This window comes from Scyliorhinus canicula, chromosome 9 (genome assembly GCF_902713615.1).
Source record: "Scyliorhinus canicula chromosome 9, sScyCan1.1, whole genome shotgun sequence".
Taxonomy (NCBI): Eukaryota; Metazoa; Chordata; class Chondrichthyes; order Carcharhiniformes; family Scyliorhinidae; genus Scyliorhinus; species Scyliorhinus canicula.
Window position 1 is genome coordinate 151,638,789 of NC_052154.1, and position 18,035 is coordinate 151,656,823.

The window sequence follows — 18,035 nt, forward strand, 5'->3', positions numbered from 1 at the left end:
TATCTGCTTCTTGAAAACATACAGGGCTCAATTCACCCAAAAACATAATGAGTGCCACCTTGGTCGATTTTGGGACAGCGCGGTGGCACAGCGGTTAGGGCTGCAGCCTCACGGCGCCTAGGACCCAGGTTCGATCCCGGCTCTGGGTCACTCTCCATGTGGAGTTTGCACATTCTCCCCGTCATTGCGTGGGCTTTGCACCCACAACCCAAAGATGTTGAGGCGAGATAGATTGGCCACGCTAAATTGCATCTAATTGGATAAAATGAATTTATTTTTTAAAATCTTGGTCGGATTTGGCGGGATGTTTCCTGCCAGCTTTATGAATGAGATCCAGACCGGTATTCGCCCACGCCTAGTCATTTTTGGGGCCTTGGGGGAATTTCTCCCCAGTCTAACCTTCACTTGGAAATGTTTTCAGCAGTGTGTTGCTGAACATGCCGTTGATACCGGCTCCTCAGTGATCAGGGTGTCATTTTGAATGGGTGCCCCAAGTGAGCTTGAGGGTCCTCCACACACATTATCCACGGGCAATGCCACCCCCCAAAGGCATGCTCACCCCAAGTGAGGACACCTCACCTATGAGGGCCGAACGTTTCAGGCCCGCCATCCCCCCCTTTTGGGACCCCTCCTTTTAGGACTCCCCTTCACCTCCCCACCCTTTATGAGACCCCTTCATTCCCTCCTTTATCCCTCCCCACACTTCATACCCCCCCCCCCCCCGGCTCTCATCCCCACTTTCACAGGCATGGACCTCCTCAGGTACTCTAGGCACCCAGTCATCCCAGCACTGCCAGCCTGGAACCCGGGCAGTGCCCCAGGCACCATGGCTGTCCCAACAGCTGGCATGGTCAGTCTGCCCAGTTGGGTGTGCCTGGGTGCCATGCGGAGTGCCTCTCCCTGACCTCCTGAATGGCTCAGAGACCCCTGAGTGGCCATCATGTATGGTCTTCACTCATGGAAACCGGTACTAATCGGTGTCTGTATGCTGAGAGAGGTAAGGGAGGATACTGCGGAGCCATTGACAGAAATTTTCCAGGCCTCTCTGAACACAGGATTAGTCCCAGGGGGCTGGAGGATTACAAGTGCAATGCCATTGTTTAAGAAAGGGCAAAGGATAACCCAAGAAACTACAGACCTGTCAAGTTGATATCAATAGTGGGAAAACTGATGGAGGCCATAATACGGGATGAGATAAATATACACTTAGAGGAAAATAAGTTAATACTAGACAATCAAAGTGGCGTTGTCAGGGGCAGGTCATGTCTGACAAATTTAATTGAATTCTTTGATGAGGTGACATAGGCAGTGGATGAAGGTAGTGCTGTGGATGTTGTATATTTGGACTTTCAAAAAGCATTTGATATAGTGCCACATGGTAGGTTGGTTAGCAAATTAAAAATGTTTGGGATTGATGGGTCCTTGGAAAATCTCTAAGTTTGCAAATGATACTAAGCTAGGGACAATAGTGAATTGGGAAAATTATGCTGAGCAACTTCGGAGGGACATTGACAATTTGGCCAAATGGCCAGACATCTGGCAAATGAACTTCAATACAGTGAAATGTGAGGTAATGCATTTGGTTGAAGAAACATGGCAAGGCAATATAGACTCAATGGTACAACTTTGAGGGGAGTACAGAAGCAGAGGGACGTCGGGGTTCAAGTGCATAATTCTCTAAAGGTGGCCAGGCAAGTTTAAACAGTTTTTCAGAAGGCTTATAGCATTTGGGTTTATAAATAGAGGCATAAAGTATAAAAACAACAAAGTGATGCTACACCTCTACAAATCATTGGGCAAGCCACACTTGCAGTATTTTATTCAGTTCTGGACATATTATTTAAGGAAGGATATTAAAGTCCTGTAGAGAATGCAGAGCAGACTTACTAGAATGATACCGATTTTAGATACAAGGAAAGATTGGAGAAATTGGGCTTGTTTTCCTTGGAACAGAGAAGATTAGGAGCCTTATTGTAGTGTTCAAAATTCTGAACAATGTTGACAGGGTAAAGGGGATATTCCACTCGTTGGTATGTCAGTAACTCGGGATCACAATTTCAAGATGGTCAGCAAGAGAGCTGGGAGTGAGATGAGAAACCTCTTTACTCAGAGTTGTTGGGGTTTGGAATGTGCTGCCTGGAGAGTGGTGAAGATGAATGCCATGGGAGGTTTCAAGTGAGAGCTGGATATATATTTGAAAGTGATGAATTTAGAGGACGACAGAGATAGGGCTGGAGAATGGGACTAGCTAGGTTGCTCTTTTGGAAGCTGGTGCAGACATAATGGGCTGAATAGCCTCCTTCTGTGCTGTAAATAACAAATAGTGCTTAAAACACAGTGAACACTCCCAAGTTGTTTCAAAATTTGTCATAATGAGATGATAGGACAGATGGCCAAAATCCTGGATAAAGAGGTAGATTCTGAGCGTCTTAAAGTAAGAAAGAGAAGTAGAAGGGTTTCGGGAGGGATTTGTAGAATTAGCACCGAGGCAGCTGAAGGCATGTCTGTGAATGATAGAATGACTGATGTCAGGGATGCTCGAAAGGTCAGAAGCATCTTCAGTTTCTATTTCACATTTTCAATATAGTCATTTTCAACTTGCCTCTCTTGGGTTTAGGGTGGGTTAACTGTGAGCGCTAGTGCAACAAATTCTTTTTGTGATTACTTTGCATCCCAATTTGTGACGTCATTCTTTGGTAAGTTTGCAAAGCAATAATCAGCTGACATCCAGAGAATTATTGCTGAAAACGCCTGTATTTGCAAGGCAAAGTGTGACTTTTGTACCTGGGGGTGGCTCACGCTGCAGTCCACTTTTGAAATTTTGGTGCTATTTGCTTACAAGCTGACAAACTGGATCCGTGTAAAATATAGGAATAGCTAACAAAGCGATTACACTGCAGACTGCATTAGCACACGAGTAGCTCCGACCATAAACTTCCTTAAAACAACTCGACAACTTGGTAAGTGGAACATGCTTTTGGATTATTTAACTATAAAACGCGAATCTATCTCTCAGGTTTTGCAAGAGCAACAGGAGATTAAAATGGTTAACAATTACAAAAGAATCATCCTGTTTGATTAGTTTAGTGTGTAAGGATGACTTTTGTAATTTACATAACCTAACACTATAACCCAATGAAAGGTATCAGAAAAAACGTTCACAACATCCCAAAGCGCTTTATAACCAATGAAGCATTTTCTTTGTGGTGTGCTCATTGTTGTAATATAAGAAACACAGATGCCAATTTGTGCTCAGCAAGCTCCCACAAACATCAATATAACAGCCACGTACCCATTGTTAGTGATATTGGTTGAGGGATGAATAGTGGAAGGGAAGGGGTGGAATTCCTCTGGTCTTGAAATAGTGCCACTGTACATTTTATATCCAGTTGAGAGGAGAGATGAAGCTTCAGGTTTAACATCTCATTTAAAAGATGCATCTCTAACAGTGCAGCACTTCCCTTAGTACTGTGCTGGGGTTTCAGTGTGGATTCTGTGCTGAGGTCTCTGCAGTGGGACTTAAACCCACAAACTTCTTATTTATAGACGAGTGTGGTACCTGTTGAACCACTGCTGGGATGTGCTTAGTGCGAGGTGTTTGAGAGTTTTGGCACTTGATTGATATGGATTCAAAGATTAAGATGGAAAATCTAACCTAAATGGCAAGTTAAGAAATGCGCTGATTTTCACACGCACCAACTTCAATGGGCAGTGAAATGAGTTTGGGTCAAAAAAATCAGCTTTGCCTCTGATCCCCTCCTGACAGAGTTAGGTTAAAATGGTTCCTTAAAAAGTCACTTGGTCTGAGCGGCATGTTTTTATATTGTGCCTTTTACTTGGAAAATTACCCAATTGCTTTATGGAATCATGGTTGGGGAATATAAATCAAACAAATGGGCATTTAGACATGGAGCAAGGGTGAGGAGAAGTGACTGGGAGACGAGGTTTCAAGAAGATTTCTGTGGGTGAAGAGGTGAAGGGATTTAGAGAGGGATTTACAGAGACCAGGGTTCAGGTAGTTGAAGTCACAGCCATCAAATGTGGGGGAAAAGTGGAGCGACAGTAATTTAAGAACTGAAAGATTTGGCAGTCAATGTAAAGCTAGAGGAGTTTACAGTAATGATGTGGAGAGATTACAAAATAAAGAGGCGGAACTTAAACATAATGTTTTGAGAACAAGAAACCAATGTATTTTAGCACAGGCTGTGCAATGTTCTGTTAAAGTGTTACCAAGGTGTTAGGTCAGATGGACAGCTGACCTCAGGTGACATGGGTCAAGGAAAATTGGATGATTCAACGTTGCAGAAAGCATATGTACACATTTTAATGGATGCTTTGTGGTGTTGCTCGTGGTACATTTACGACAGGTGGACTATATTATGGCGCTGCTAATGCAGATTTATATTTATGCTGGCCTGTCTCTTTAAGGCCACAAGATCCAATTGCAAATAGTTTGTGAACTGAAGTAAAATTGATAAAATGCACACCTTTGTTTTTTTCTTCTCATTTGGATATTTTTATGCATAATATTAGTGTTACACACAGATCGATCATGTTTGGTTATACAGTGACTCATTTCAAATCATCAAGACATTTCATGCAGTTTAAAAACTAGTTTTTAAAAAAATTTGGAGTACCCAATTCATTTTTCCAATTAAGGCGCAATTTAGCGTGTTCAATCCACCTACCTTGCACATCTTTGGGTTGTGGGGGTGAAACCCACGCAAACACGGGGAGAATGCGCAAACTCCACACGGACAGTTACCCAGAGCCAGGATCGAACCTGGGACCTCGGCGCCGTGAGACTACCACTGCGCCACCGTGCTGCCCCTAAAACCTACTTAATAGTTGAACCTATTAGTATCATATCATATATCATGTAACAGAACAGAACAACACAGAACAGGCCCTTCGCCCCTCGATGTTGTGCCGAGCAATGATCACCCCACTCAAACCCACGTATCCACCCCATACCCGTAACCCAACAACCCCCCTTAACCTTACATTTTAGGACACTACGGGCAATTTAGCATGGCCAATCCACCTAACCTAATCCACATAACATAATACTGTATAATTAATAGACTATAACGTAATGGATTTAGGATACAGATCAGCCATTATCTCATCCAATTGCGCAACACAAGTTGACTGGCCTCCTCCTGTTCCTATGTCCCTTCATAATGTTGCATCATTAATGTAATATAAAAGCCTTATCTCATGCACTTTCATCACATAAATATAAAATAATATTATTCCAAGACATATGCTCAACTATTTTACTGGGAGCCTTTCTTCACAACTGTTCATACCTATTAAACTATGGGAGAAATATAACCTGGAGTTTCTGGATATTAATGCCACTGAACTATGATTTATGTGGAAAAATTAATGAAATGATTGACTATAATGGCCAGTCAGTTATCAATGTATTGAAATTATAAATGAATGGGATCACTCTCACCAAAAGGTAGATAAAGCTGAAGCTTGACTTAGTCAGTCATTGTCAATGGTTCTGCTGATTGTAAAAACATAAAATGCATCCAATAGGTGGATGTGATGCACCTGATCAGTGGATGAGGAGAGTTAGCATGTTTCCTGTTATTGTATGCTCGTTTGCTTCTCATTTTCCACCTACATCGCTGGTTAACAGCAATATACCAGCAATATTAACACAGTGTCTCCATCATCAAGTCCTCAATTTGTGGCGACAAATGTAAACTGGGTCCCTCACAGGCTCGGGCTAAAGCTTCTGGGGAGATTTTTTCCCAGGCATGCAGTGTTCAGATCCACTGGCATGTGGACAGGCCCTTGTATTAAGGAACAAAATTCACAGATCTGGGAAAATAGTCCTGTGGCGATTTCGGGCGAGTTGAAGGCTAAGGGAGTAAAACCTGACAAAAAGTCTGGAGTGGAGCCCAAAGGCAGAATGATGTTGTTCCGTTTCTGCAACCGGGCCAGTGTCAAATGTCAAGCTTTAAGTTCCTTTGCACTGAACTGGGAAGGTGGAGAGGGGGACCTCGATGTTCGGGCAGCCCAGGGTCTCCATACATTTTGCCTAGGCTTCCGCTCTGGAGACAGAACTCCTGTTCGGCTGCATGGAGGCAGCAGTTATGAAAGATGCGCCTAACTCCAATGGCATAGAGAATGGGTGCTACAGGCTGTCTCTGACTGTTGGAGGACCATCATATCCTTCTGGTCAACCACCAACCAGCTCAAGTCTGATAGTCTCATCTGTTTCAATGGGTGTTTGGAGATTAGTATCTGCACTCAACCAGTAGACTGATTCCATTGCACCTGTCAAATAAACAAAAAGAAAAAAGATGCCAACTCTTTGTTTGGCAAGCTGGGACATCAGGACCATGTGCACATGATTGACAGATGCCTTTCAACTGGTCAATAATGTGTGATTGACGTGGAATTTGATAGGTTGATCATTGTCATAGCATCCCTACAAAAGACCAGGCTCACTGAGAATGGATCACTAAGAAAAACATTAGAATCATCTGACAGAGGAAGAGCTCAGAGGAAGCACGTGAGAAAGGTGTAGGCTTCACTGTAAAGAATTCACTATTCTTGGCGATAGAATGCCCACAAATGACTCTGAATGTGATCTCTCCATCCACCTTTCAACGCAAACAGAGCTGTTAACCTTATGAGTATCTATGCCCCAACGCTGTGCTCCATTACAGAGGTGAAAGACCAGTTTTATGAGGAACTTGACACTATTATCAGCAGAATCCCTAAGTCAGAACATCTTCACCCACTGGGTGATTTCAATGCAAGAGTGGGCGTTGACCATGAAAAATGACCCTCGTGGCCCAGACATCAGAACCTGAAAAAAATACATGAGAATGGACCAAGACTACTTGAACTTTGCTGCTCCCATGAGCTTTGAACATATAGAACATATAGAATTTACAGTACAGAAGGAGGCCATTCGGTCCATCGAGTCTGCACCGGCCCTTGGTAAGAGCACCCTACCTAAGCCCACACCCCCACCCAACCTCTTTTGGACACTAAGGGCAATTTAGAATGGCCACTCCACCTAACCTGTACATGTTTGGACTGTGAGAGGGAACCGGAGCACCCGGAAGAAACCCACGCAGACTAGGGGAGAACGTACAGAACTCCGTACAGACAGTGACGGGAATCGAACCTGATACCCTGGAGCTGTGGAGCAATTGTGCTAACCACTGTGCTACTGTGTCCCCCATCAACTAACTTTATGTAACTAACATTTCCTTTGCAGTCAGTGATGACCTCTCTTGCTTTTGTTTTCAACAGAGCCATTCATCTGTATTCTGTGGAAATGTCAGAGAGTGCTTATTCACACGAGTTGAGGAACAGTTTTTTCAGAATAAACAATGCCACAAGGTGTTCTGAAGATACCGCAAATTGACACCAGCTGAATAAAACCATCACCAGACATGACTCTCCGAACAGTATCCTCAACACACGCAGCTATCTAAGCACTGACTATGATGAAGGTCATTCTCTTAGTGTGCGCCTCGAGTTAGGATGCAACTCGTGGAAGTTTTTATTTATTCAAAACAGAAACATCATCCTCATAACTACATCAGCCATACAGTCTACCCAGATAAAAACCAACTGCTCCTCAGCCTGATTGAACAAGCACACTCTGACATGTGCACAGCCTGCAGAAGAATGGTTCTGTTGAAAACAAAAGCAAAGGAAGTCATCACTGACTGCGAATTAGAGTTGGAGAGATGAGTGGACCACAACTTTTGAGTTGTACACTAGGAAGAATACTGTCACTGAGAAAGTCCTGGACACCATAGAATGCTTGCCTGTCATGGCAGAGCGCACAGTTGAGGACTTCAAAAAAAATGATTGACTCTCTTATTGTGGGCAAATCTCCAGGCCCCCAATGCTACACGAGTGAACTTAGCAAGCATGGGAAACGGGCATCTGCATAAACCTCTCGGTCTCTGCTGAAGGGAGGGGGTAGTGACCCTGTACAAGAGCAAGGATTATCACAGTAATTGCAACAACTATTGAGGCACCTACCTGCAGAGCATCATGGGAAACGTAATTGGCCATGTTGACCTTGTCAGACTGTAGATATATATTTTTAAAAGGTATTTTATTCCAAACATGTTCAACACAATAACACAACCTGAACATCCAACAGAGTATGCAGTTTGTATATTCTCCCCAGTTACTAACCCCCCCCGACAAACAGCTCCTCAAATATAGTCTCAAAACTGTACCTCTAAGCCCTCCTCTGACCCCCACGGCAAATTTGAATTTCTCCAACCTGAGAAACTCGTACAATTCCCGCAACCATGCCGCAGACCCTGGTGGGGTAGCTGACTTCCAATTCAAAAGTATCCATCGCCAGGCAATCAGAGGTGAAGGCCATAACATCAGCCCCCTTCCCTTCCAGCAGTTCCAGAAATTCCGCACCCCAAAGATCGCTACCATAGGGTTCGACTTCATCTCAAACCCTATAATCATCAATAGGTTCCTAAACACCGCCTCCCGAATGTTCTCCGACTCCACATGCTCCCAGAAAATATGGGCACGGTTCGCCAACACCCCCTCCCCCCCCAACTCTCATCCGTCCACTACATCCGGAAATATCCACTCATCCGGGCCCGAGTCATGGACCCTATGCACCACCTTAAACTGTATAAGACTCATCCTTGTGCAGGAGGAGTTTGAGTTCACTTGCCGCATTACTTTGCACCAAAGTCCCCACCCTGTCTACCTCCCCAAATCCACTTGATCCTTTTCATTAAGGTCATGCCCTTCTCTCCCAACCACCCATATATGTCCTCAGTCCTAACATCCCCCCTTCATCTGGGAACAACATTTTCTCCAAAAGCATATATTCTGCTTCCTGAGGGAATGAGGGCAGCTCGTTACACGCAAAGTCCTGTACCTGTCAGTATCTGAACTCACTTCCCCATGGTAGCTCAAACTTCACCTGCAGTTCCTCTCACCCAACAACTTGCCCTCCACAAACATGTCCCTGACATTTTTGCCCCTTCCTTCCATCATCTCCTGTACATCCCATCGAACCCCTCCGGCGCAAACCGATCATTCCCACACAGTGGAGTCATCACCGACATGTGCCCCAGTTTAAAGTGCCTCCTCAGCTTGTTATAGATTTTTATGGATGACTCCACCACAGGGTTCCTTGTGTACTTCCTCGGGGCAAACGGCAGAGGGGCCATCACAAGTTTCCTCAGGCTCATCCCCTTGCACGTCTCCTCATCTAACCTGACCCAATCTCTCCCCCCCCCGCCCATCATCTCACCTTTTCCACATTCGCTGCCCAATAGTAATGCAGCAAATTCGGGAGCGCTAGTCCCCCATCCCGCCTCTGCCTTTGCAACAGAGTCCTACTAACCTGTGGCCCCCTCCCTACCCACACAAATTCCAAGATTAACGCATCTTACTTCCGAAAAAGCCTTGGGGAGGCAAATCGGCTCGGACTGAAAAACAAACAGGAACCTTGGCAGTATGCTCATCTTTACCACCTGTACCCTCCCCACCAATGTCAAATGTAGAATATCCCAACGTTTAAGGTTAAGTGGGGAGGGGGGGAGGTGCGAACCATGCCCAATTTATAATTTCAAAGAAAAACAGGGTAATTACCATTGACGTTCTGGGCCAATATTTATCCCTCAACCAAAACGTATTATCTATTTGTTATCGTATCACTTTGTGGGATCTTGCTGTGTGCAAATTGGCTGCCCTATTTCCTGCATAACAAGTTCAAAAGATACTTTATTGGCTGTAAAGAGTCTCAGGATGTCCTAAGGCCATGGAGGTTGCTATATAAATATAAGTCTTTCTTTTTTTTCCCTGTCCCGAGAGCTTTAAATGTAATAACCTTATCCTTCTAATCTCTCCACACCCTATTGTATAAAACTCTCCAGCTTTGCATCTGTTCAAATACCCTTTGACCCTCGCATGACTCTGGCTCATTGCATATATTGTTTCTGGTTGGTGTGTATTCTTTTTATTAATTATCAGGATGTGGGTATCACTGATAATGCCAGCGTTTTTGCCCCTTCCTAGTCACCCCTTCAGAAGCTGGCGGTGAAATGTCGTCTTGAATCGCTGCAGTAATTTAGTGCTGAAGGAAGAGGGAGTTTCAGGATCCCTGACCAGCAACAGTGAAAGAACAACAAACAATTTCCCAGTCAAGATGATGTGTGACTTGGAAAGGAACTTAAGAGGTGATGATGTATCTGTGCTCTGCTGCCTTTGTCATTGTGCATGGTAGAGGTCATGGATTCAGAAATTGTTGCCCAAGGTGCCTTGTCAAATTGCTGCACTGCTTCTTGCCGATGGTACACATTGGTGACTCTGTGCACCAGTGGTGGAGGGAGTGAATGTTTATGGTGATGGATGGGGTGCCAATCAGTTGGGCTGGTTTGTTGCAATAGATCTCCAGGTTATTAGCTATCACTACACGTGTTCCTTTGTTTATTGTTAAATGTGTTTATCTTGGTTTTGTTTTTTCCAGGAAACTGAAATTATGTGGAAGAAAATCATGACAGATCCAAATATGAGAGCAAACATAATAAAGGAGATCCTGAAAACACCGGAAAAATATTTTATTCAACAGTTCAACCAGAGCATCATCTTTGCTTCCCAAAGAACCATAGAATACATTGGATTCAAGGATCCTGAGTCCAACCTGAAGATAAATAATTCAATGCTGACAAATATTTTCCTGATGACCTACATTGACCGAAGTATTCAGTGTAAACTGACTGAATCAATCATTTGTACAAAGATGACTGAAGAACAAGCCATCCTGTTGGGGATAGATTGGGTTTGGGCAGTGCAGGACGCGTCATCCAAAAACCCCAAGGTGCAGATTGCAGTGCAGGTCATTCACATGGAGAACAAGGAGAACCAGTTGATGGAGAAGAGATTTCAGCTCACTGAATCCATGAAGCTGGCGAGGCAAGAGTCAATCAACAAAACCCACCCTGAGAAAATCAGCGACTTCTGTTCATCCATTGGGAAAGACTGTTATGGGCTCTTTCTTTTCTTTGGGCGCAAGGACGACCCGAAGTCCATCTTGGGAATCCTGAGCAATGACTTCCACACGCACTTGGGATACGGCCAAGCAGTTGATGATGCTTTCCTGCTGGATTGCATTGAGAAGGCCAAGACCTTTGTCACTCCAGGAAGAATGTTGGAGCTGATCCTTCAGAATGGAGGCATGCCAGAGAGCTTGCAACCAATCTGTGTCAAGTTTACTCAATAAATTGCACCAGGACAGTGCCCTGAATGGGTTCCAATACAATACAGGTTACCTAGAAATTCTGACTTCAACTTTGCGGCCAGGAAAGCTCTATCCTCATCACTTAAGGAAACTGAACATTACTTTTCAACTTGACACTTCAATGCTTCCAGAAACCATTTTCCATTTATGAATGGAATTCACACCTGATGAACTTAAATTAACAAGAGCAAACTTTTTTCTTCACTCTTACTATGATTAGTAGTTGTAGAATTCTAGAAAAGTACAGACACGAAAGAGGACATTCAGCCCATTGAATCTATGTTGGCTCTTTCAAAGAGCAATTCCAGTTAGTCCCACTTCTGGGCTCTTTCCCCAAATCCCTGCAAGTAGTCTGCCTTCAACTATTTATTCAATAGCTTTACTTTTCAAAGCCCCCTTTGAAGGCGGCTATTGAAACAGCATTGACCACCTATCAGGTAGCACATTCCAAATCCTTAATGCGTAAAATATGTTTCCTTCACATTGCCTCTGGTTCCTTTGCCAGTCACCTTATAACAGTATCCTCCTATTATCGAGACATCAGCCACTGGAAATGGCTTCTGTTTATTTATTCCATTTAAACCATGATTTTAAATAACTTTATTGAATTTCCCCTTAGACATCTCTGCCCTAAGGAGAGCTTACATTGATAATGTGCTTTGTTTTCAGTGTTTGTAACTATGTAGGTCATCAAGAGATAGTGGCAAAGTGGTATTGTCACTGGATTGATAATCCAGAGAAACAGGTTAATGCTTTGGGGACCTAGGTTTGAATCCAACCATGGCAAATGTTGAAATTTGAAAAGGCTAATGATAATGGGAAATAAATCTGCCATCCTCTCTGTGGCCTGGTCAACTTGTGACTCCATGTGCTTGACTCTTAACTGCCTTCAGAAATAGCCACATCATGGCCTTCTGAAATAACCTAGCAAGCCACTCAGTTCAAGGGCAACGGGCAACAAATGTTGGCCGAGTGGCCCTCCAGCCCGGCCCAGGGTTTGGAGAAACCCGCCCTCTGTTAGAGTTTTCTTGTATTTTAATTTGGTGATGGTATTCCCATGTCCCGGCTGCCCTTTTTTGCCCGAGGTATCAAAGGTCGCAGTTTTGGAAGGGGCTGTCAAAGATGCCTTGGCAGGGGGGGGGCAGCACGATGGCGCAGTGGTTAGCAATGCTGCCTCACGACGCCGAGGTCCCAGGTTTGCTCCAGGCTCTAGGTCACTGTCCGTGTGGAGTTTGTACATTCTCCCCGTGTTTGCGTGGGTTTCGCCCCCACAACCCAAAAGATGGGCAGGGCAGGTGGATTGGCCATGCTAAATTGCCTCTTAATTGGAAAAAAATAATTGGCTACTCTAAATTTTTTTTTTTTAAGTGCCTTGGCAAGTTGCCGCCATGCTTCTTGTAGTTGGTACATCCTGCTGCTAAATAGGACACTAAATGGTCAATGCCATCACAAACAGTGGGGGACAGAATTTCACTTTCAGTACCTGGGATATAACCTAATTTTTCACAAAACCTGGCTGAGCATCAATTGTGTGAAACCAGTGCACATCAGCGCTCACTATGCAGTGTGACTGATTCACTTCATCAGATTACAATCTACAGTGCAAAGATGAAGATTGACCTCTAAAAGTAATTGTAGCATTTTAAAGCTCTTTTAACAAATGCTTTGCTTTGAATCTGTTGTGATTCATTTAGTGGATGAGCTGAAACTGGCATTAAAGGATTAATGAACCAAATAAATTTGATTGATTTATTATAATGCCAAACACTTATCACAATGATTACAGTACAAGTGGAGACCATTCAGCCAGTCAAGCTGGTGGTGTCTCATCAACTGGAGACACCCCCTCGAATTCCATTTTTCTGTTCGTAGCAAAACACAAAAGCACTTTCATTCTCACCTGTTCAGGTACGGCTGGAAAGCTGGGCTTGTTCTATTTAGAGCAGGAACGATTAAAGTTGAAATTTAATGTAGCTGTTCAAAACCACCCCTCCTGCAACTGGAAACAGTTCCTCCTTATTAAGTCCATCAAAACTCTTCATGGTTTTGAACACCTGCACCAAATGTCCCCCTCACCTTCTCTACTCAAAGGAAGATGTCCTCGAGGACAAAACTGGCTTTGTCTGGTGAGCTGACTGGAACATGAGTGTGCACGTGGCACTGGCGTTTTGTGTTGCGATGATGAGTCATTAATATGAGCCACTAGCCTTACTTCCTTCTCTCCTTGGATGTTGCCTGACCTTCTGAGCTTTTATGGAGCATTTTCTGTCATTATTCCTTAGATTATGTATGCTATTTAGTATAATATTCTTGTCGGATGGCCTGATTTATATTACAAGAACATTTATAGCTAAAGCTAAAAATGATTTATTAACATCAACTGTGGATCACATATATACAAAACAACAAATGAATAACAGTATCAAAATGCACAAGCAACGGGGAATGCCGGGGGTGATGGAACTGTTAGCGGAATTTGGGGGCTTCTCGGGCTATAAGCTGAACTTAGGAAAGAGCGAGGTATTTGTAGTGCACCCGGGAGATCAGGAGGAGGGAATTGGGAGGCTCCCTTTCAGGAGGGCAGTGAAGAGTTTCAGGTACCTGGGGGTGCAGGTGGCCAGGAGTTGGGGGGCTCTTCATAAGCTTAACTTCACCAGACTAGTGGAACAGATGGAGGAGGAATTTAAAAGGTGGGACATGGTGCCGCTATCGCTGGCGGGCAGAGTGCAATCCGTCAAAATGATGGTTCTCCCGAGGTTCTTGTTCCTCTTCCAGTGCTTGCCCATCTTTATCCCTAGGGCCTTTTTTAAAAGGGTGACCAGCAGCATCATGGGATTTGTTTGGGCGCATGGCACCCCGAGGGTGAAGAGGGTCTTCTTGGAGCGGAGTAGGGATGGGGGGGGGCTGGCGTTGCCCAACCTCTCGGGGTACTACTGGGCGGCCAACGTGTCGATGGTGCGTAAGTGGGTGATGGAGGGGGAGGGGGCAGCATGGAAACGGATGGAGAGAGCGTCCTGTGGGGATACAAGCCTGGGGGCCCTGGTAACGGCGCCGTGGCCGCTCCCTCCCACGAGGTATACCACGAGTCCGGTGGTGGCGGCTACCCTCAAGATTTGGGGGCAGTGGAGGCGACATAGGGGAGAAGTGGGGGGCTCGATGGAGGCTCCGTTAAGGGGGAACCATAGGTTCATCCCGGGGAACATGGATGGGGGATTTCGGGGATGGTATAGAGCGGGCATTAGACAGCTGAAGGACCTGTTTATCGACGGAAGGTTTGCGAGCCTGGGGGAGTTGGAAGAGAAATTTGGGCTCCCGCCGGGAAACATGTTTAGATATCTGCAGGTAAAGGCATTTGCTAGACGGCAGGTGGAGGGACTCCTTGCGCTCCCCGCGAAGGGGGTGAGTGACAGGGTGCTCTCGGGGGTCTGGGTCGGGGAGGGGAAGATATCCGATATCTACAAGCTTTTGGGGGCAGCACGGTAGCATGGTGGTTAGCATAAATGCTTCACAGCTCCAGGGTCCCAGGTTCGATTCCCGGCTGGGTCACTGTCTGTGTGGAGTCTGCACGTCCTCCCCCTGTGTGCGTGGGTTTCCTCCGGGTGCTCCGGTTTCCTCCCACAGTCCAAAGGTGTGCGGGTTAGGTGGATTGGCCATGCTAAATTGCCCGTAGTGTCCTAATAAAAAAAGTAAGGTTAAGGGGGGGTTGTTGGGTTACGGGTATAGGGTGGATACGTGGGTTTGAGTAGGGTGATCATGGCTCAGCACAACATTGAGGGCCGAAGGGCCTGTTCTGTGCTGTACTGTTCTATGTTCTTATGCAGGAGAAGGAAGAGGCGTCAGTAGAGGAGCTGAAAACGAAGTGGGAGGGGGAACTGGGGGAACAGATCGAAGACGGGACATGGGCTGATGCCCTGGAAAGGGTAAATTCTTCCTCCTCGTGTGCGCGGCTTAGCCTCATCCAATTCAAGGTGCTGCATAGGGCCCACATGACTGGGACGAGGATGAGTAGGTTCTTTGGGGGTGAAGATAGGTGTGCCAGGTGCTCGGGGAGTCCAGCGAACCATGCCCATATGTTCTGGGCATGCCCGGCATTGGAGGAGTTCTGGAAGGGGGTGGCGAGGACGGTGTCAAGGGTGGTGGGATCCAGGGTCAAGCCAGGATGGGGACTCGCGATCTTTGGGGTTGGGGTAGAGCCGGGAGTGCAGGAGGCGAAAGAGGCCGGTGTGCTGGCCTTTGCGTCCCTAGTAGCCCGGCGAAGGATTTTGCTACAGTGGAAGGACGCGAGGCCCCCAAGCGTGGAGACCTGGATCAATGACATGGCGGGCTTCATTAAGCTTGAGAAGGTTAAATTCGCCCTGAGAGGATCGGTGCAAGGGTTCTTTAAATGGTGGCAACCTTTCCTCGACTTTCTGGCTCAACGATAGGGTACTGGGACAGTAGCAGCAGCAACCCGGGGGGGGGGGGGTGGGGGGGACGTTGATTATGTTAGCTTATTTTATTTAAATTTGATTTATCTAATTTTAATTTATGGTTAAGTTCTCTTGTTTGGGGGGGGGGGGTGGGGGAATGTGATACATGTGATGTTACGGTATGGGGGGAATTGTGGGTGTTATGGGGCTGTTAGTTGCATATTACTGCTTTTTGCTATACTTTTTGTTATATTTTCTGTAAAAAATTCCAATAAAAATTATTTAAAAAAAAAAAAAAAAAATGCACAAGCAACCTCTCTCTTCCAGTTCCTTAGTCAGTCTGGGATCACCTGACTCTACCATTCACTTGTGTACTAATGAGACTCCTAGTGGCTGTTTGGTGAATTGCAACACAACCATGATATCCTCCATTTAGGATTCTCTGTCAGCAAGGGTTTGAGAGTGTTCTATTTTGTTACTGAATGGTGTAAAACAAGCAAACAATCCATGTGTCTGTAAAATCACAGACACCTTCGACCAGTCTATTAATCAAAAGTTTGCCCAGATGTGTTGATTGATGAAGCAGGCAAAGGACAACACAAATGTATAAATCAATTAACTTTATTCAACAAACAGTAAAAATCAGTTGATCTTAAATTATCCCAAAATATTACGAAAAGGGTGTGATAGTACCCGTGCCGATGAGCTCAGTCTTGCTGCGGGTCCGATTCTCTGAGTCTCGATTTCCTCAGCATCTTTCTTCGTTGTGAAGGTGGGTCGTGCATGCTGCTTCCTTCTCTGCTGCATGGTGTCTTCGCTGCTGGATGGTCCAGAGATTTGATTCTTAAACCCCTCCCCATGCCTTTCCAGAATGTTCTCCGGCCCCCAGGCGATGAGGTCACAGGGTGGGAGTGGCACCATCCAATGGAGTTACAAATGGCTACCCAGCAGGACATCGGGGTCCATTTACTGATGCATTGTTTGTATGTAACCTTGTTTACTCAAAACGATCGATACATGAATATAGCTGATTATCTCTTAATGTGATTGGATACGAACTTGGCCAAGTTTGAATTCCCATCGGGCTGTTTGCTGGAGCTGGCTGTGGCTTGATTAATGGCCCATTAATGAGATGCAGATTTGTTTCATGCCAATCTCCAGAGGGTTTACTGAACCGCTATAAATTCACACCGGTGTGAAAGCAATTTCTTGGCATCCCACCATATTCTATCCCCCCTCCAAGCCCACTATCAAATCTGCTGACCGGGACATAGGGCAATTCCAACCATTCTGTGTAGAGAGTGTGAGTGTGTGTTTGGGGGAGTGAGTGTGTATGTGTGCATGTGGGAGCGAGTGTCGAGGAGAATGAGCTAGTATGTGTGCTTGAAGAGAAAGGAGTGTGTGAGTGTGGGAGGGAATGAGTGAGTGTGTGTATGTGGGAGGGAATGAGTCTGTGTGTGTGTGTGTGTATGTGTATGTAAAACTGTGTGTGTATAAGTGTGTGTGTGTGTATAAGTGTGTGTGTGTGTATACAACTCCAAGATTCAGGGATGCTGACCTGGTGAGGCTGCTAGACGCCGTGGTGGCCAGGAGTGATGTCCTGTTCCCCCAGGGGTCCCGGAATGTTAGCCATAGGGCAGCAGTGCTGCCTGGGACAAGATGGCAGCAGCTGTGAGCACCGGGTGTGTGACCAAGAGCACTGGTCCCCAGTGCAGGAAGAAGGTCAATGACTTACACCAGGCAGCACGAGTGAGTAGACCCAGTGCCCATCACCCCCGAGATTTGTCCAGCCCCGAGAGAGCATCCATCCCCCATTTCTCAATGCGACCCCCAACCATCCCTTCCCACCCCCCGCCCCCCCAGATGATGCAGGGTAGCCAGGTCTTGACCAAGCTGCCCTTCCATCCCAAGGTAAATCCCCGGAATCCTATGGGTACTAAGCGGGAGGAGGGGGCACTGGGTGCCAACCCAGACCCGTCCCCTCGAGTGGAGAATGTGGCCATCAGCTACCCCCCCCACCCAAGTTCCACCCATCTGATGAGGCCACATCTCGCAGTCAGCACATGGACAGGGTCCGAACCTTTGGCCCATCTTTCCAGGCATTCTCCACCACTATCACCATCACCTGCCTCCCCCTCGCACATCGCCTGCAGGTGATGGTTGTGAGCGAGAATTCAACTGAGAGACAGGGGTCAGACTATGGCATAGATTGGGGAGCACCAGTGCTCAGCTCTCTGCGGGTTATCATCACCAACCTGCCCTCGACAGTGACCCACTGACGGTGCCGACACAATCCCTGCACACGGGAGTTGTGTGACATGTAGCCTGGGGGGGTGGGAAATGGGAAATGG

General features: G+C 45.9%; 1 protein-coding gene across 3 annotated transcripts in view; it reads left to right on the forward strand.

Moving 5' to 3' along the window:
* Positions 1-12,449, forward strand: part of rep15 (RAB15 effector protein) — a 29,143-nt gene extending 16,694 nt beyond the window's left edge. Inside the window, exons 1-2 of one of the 3 annotated variants that reach the window (XM_038807915.1) lie at positions 2,849-2,960; positions 10,505-12,449. In XM_038807915.1, the coding sequence (XP_038663843.1) occupies positions 10,517-11,257 (741 nt within the window). In that variant the 5' untranslated portion in view covers positions 2,849-2,960; positions 10,505-10,516 and the 3' untranslated portion in view covers positions 11,258-12,449. Of the gene's footprint in view, positions 1-2,848; positions 2,961-8,081; positions 8,103-10,504 lie in introns of those variants that run through there. The other 2 variants (XM_038807917.1, XM_038807916.1) reach the window with 2 other exon arrangements.
* Positions 12,450-18,035: the final 5,586 nt, after the last annotated feature.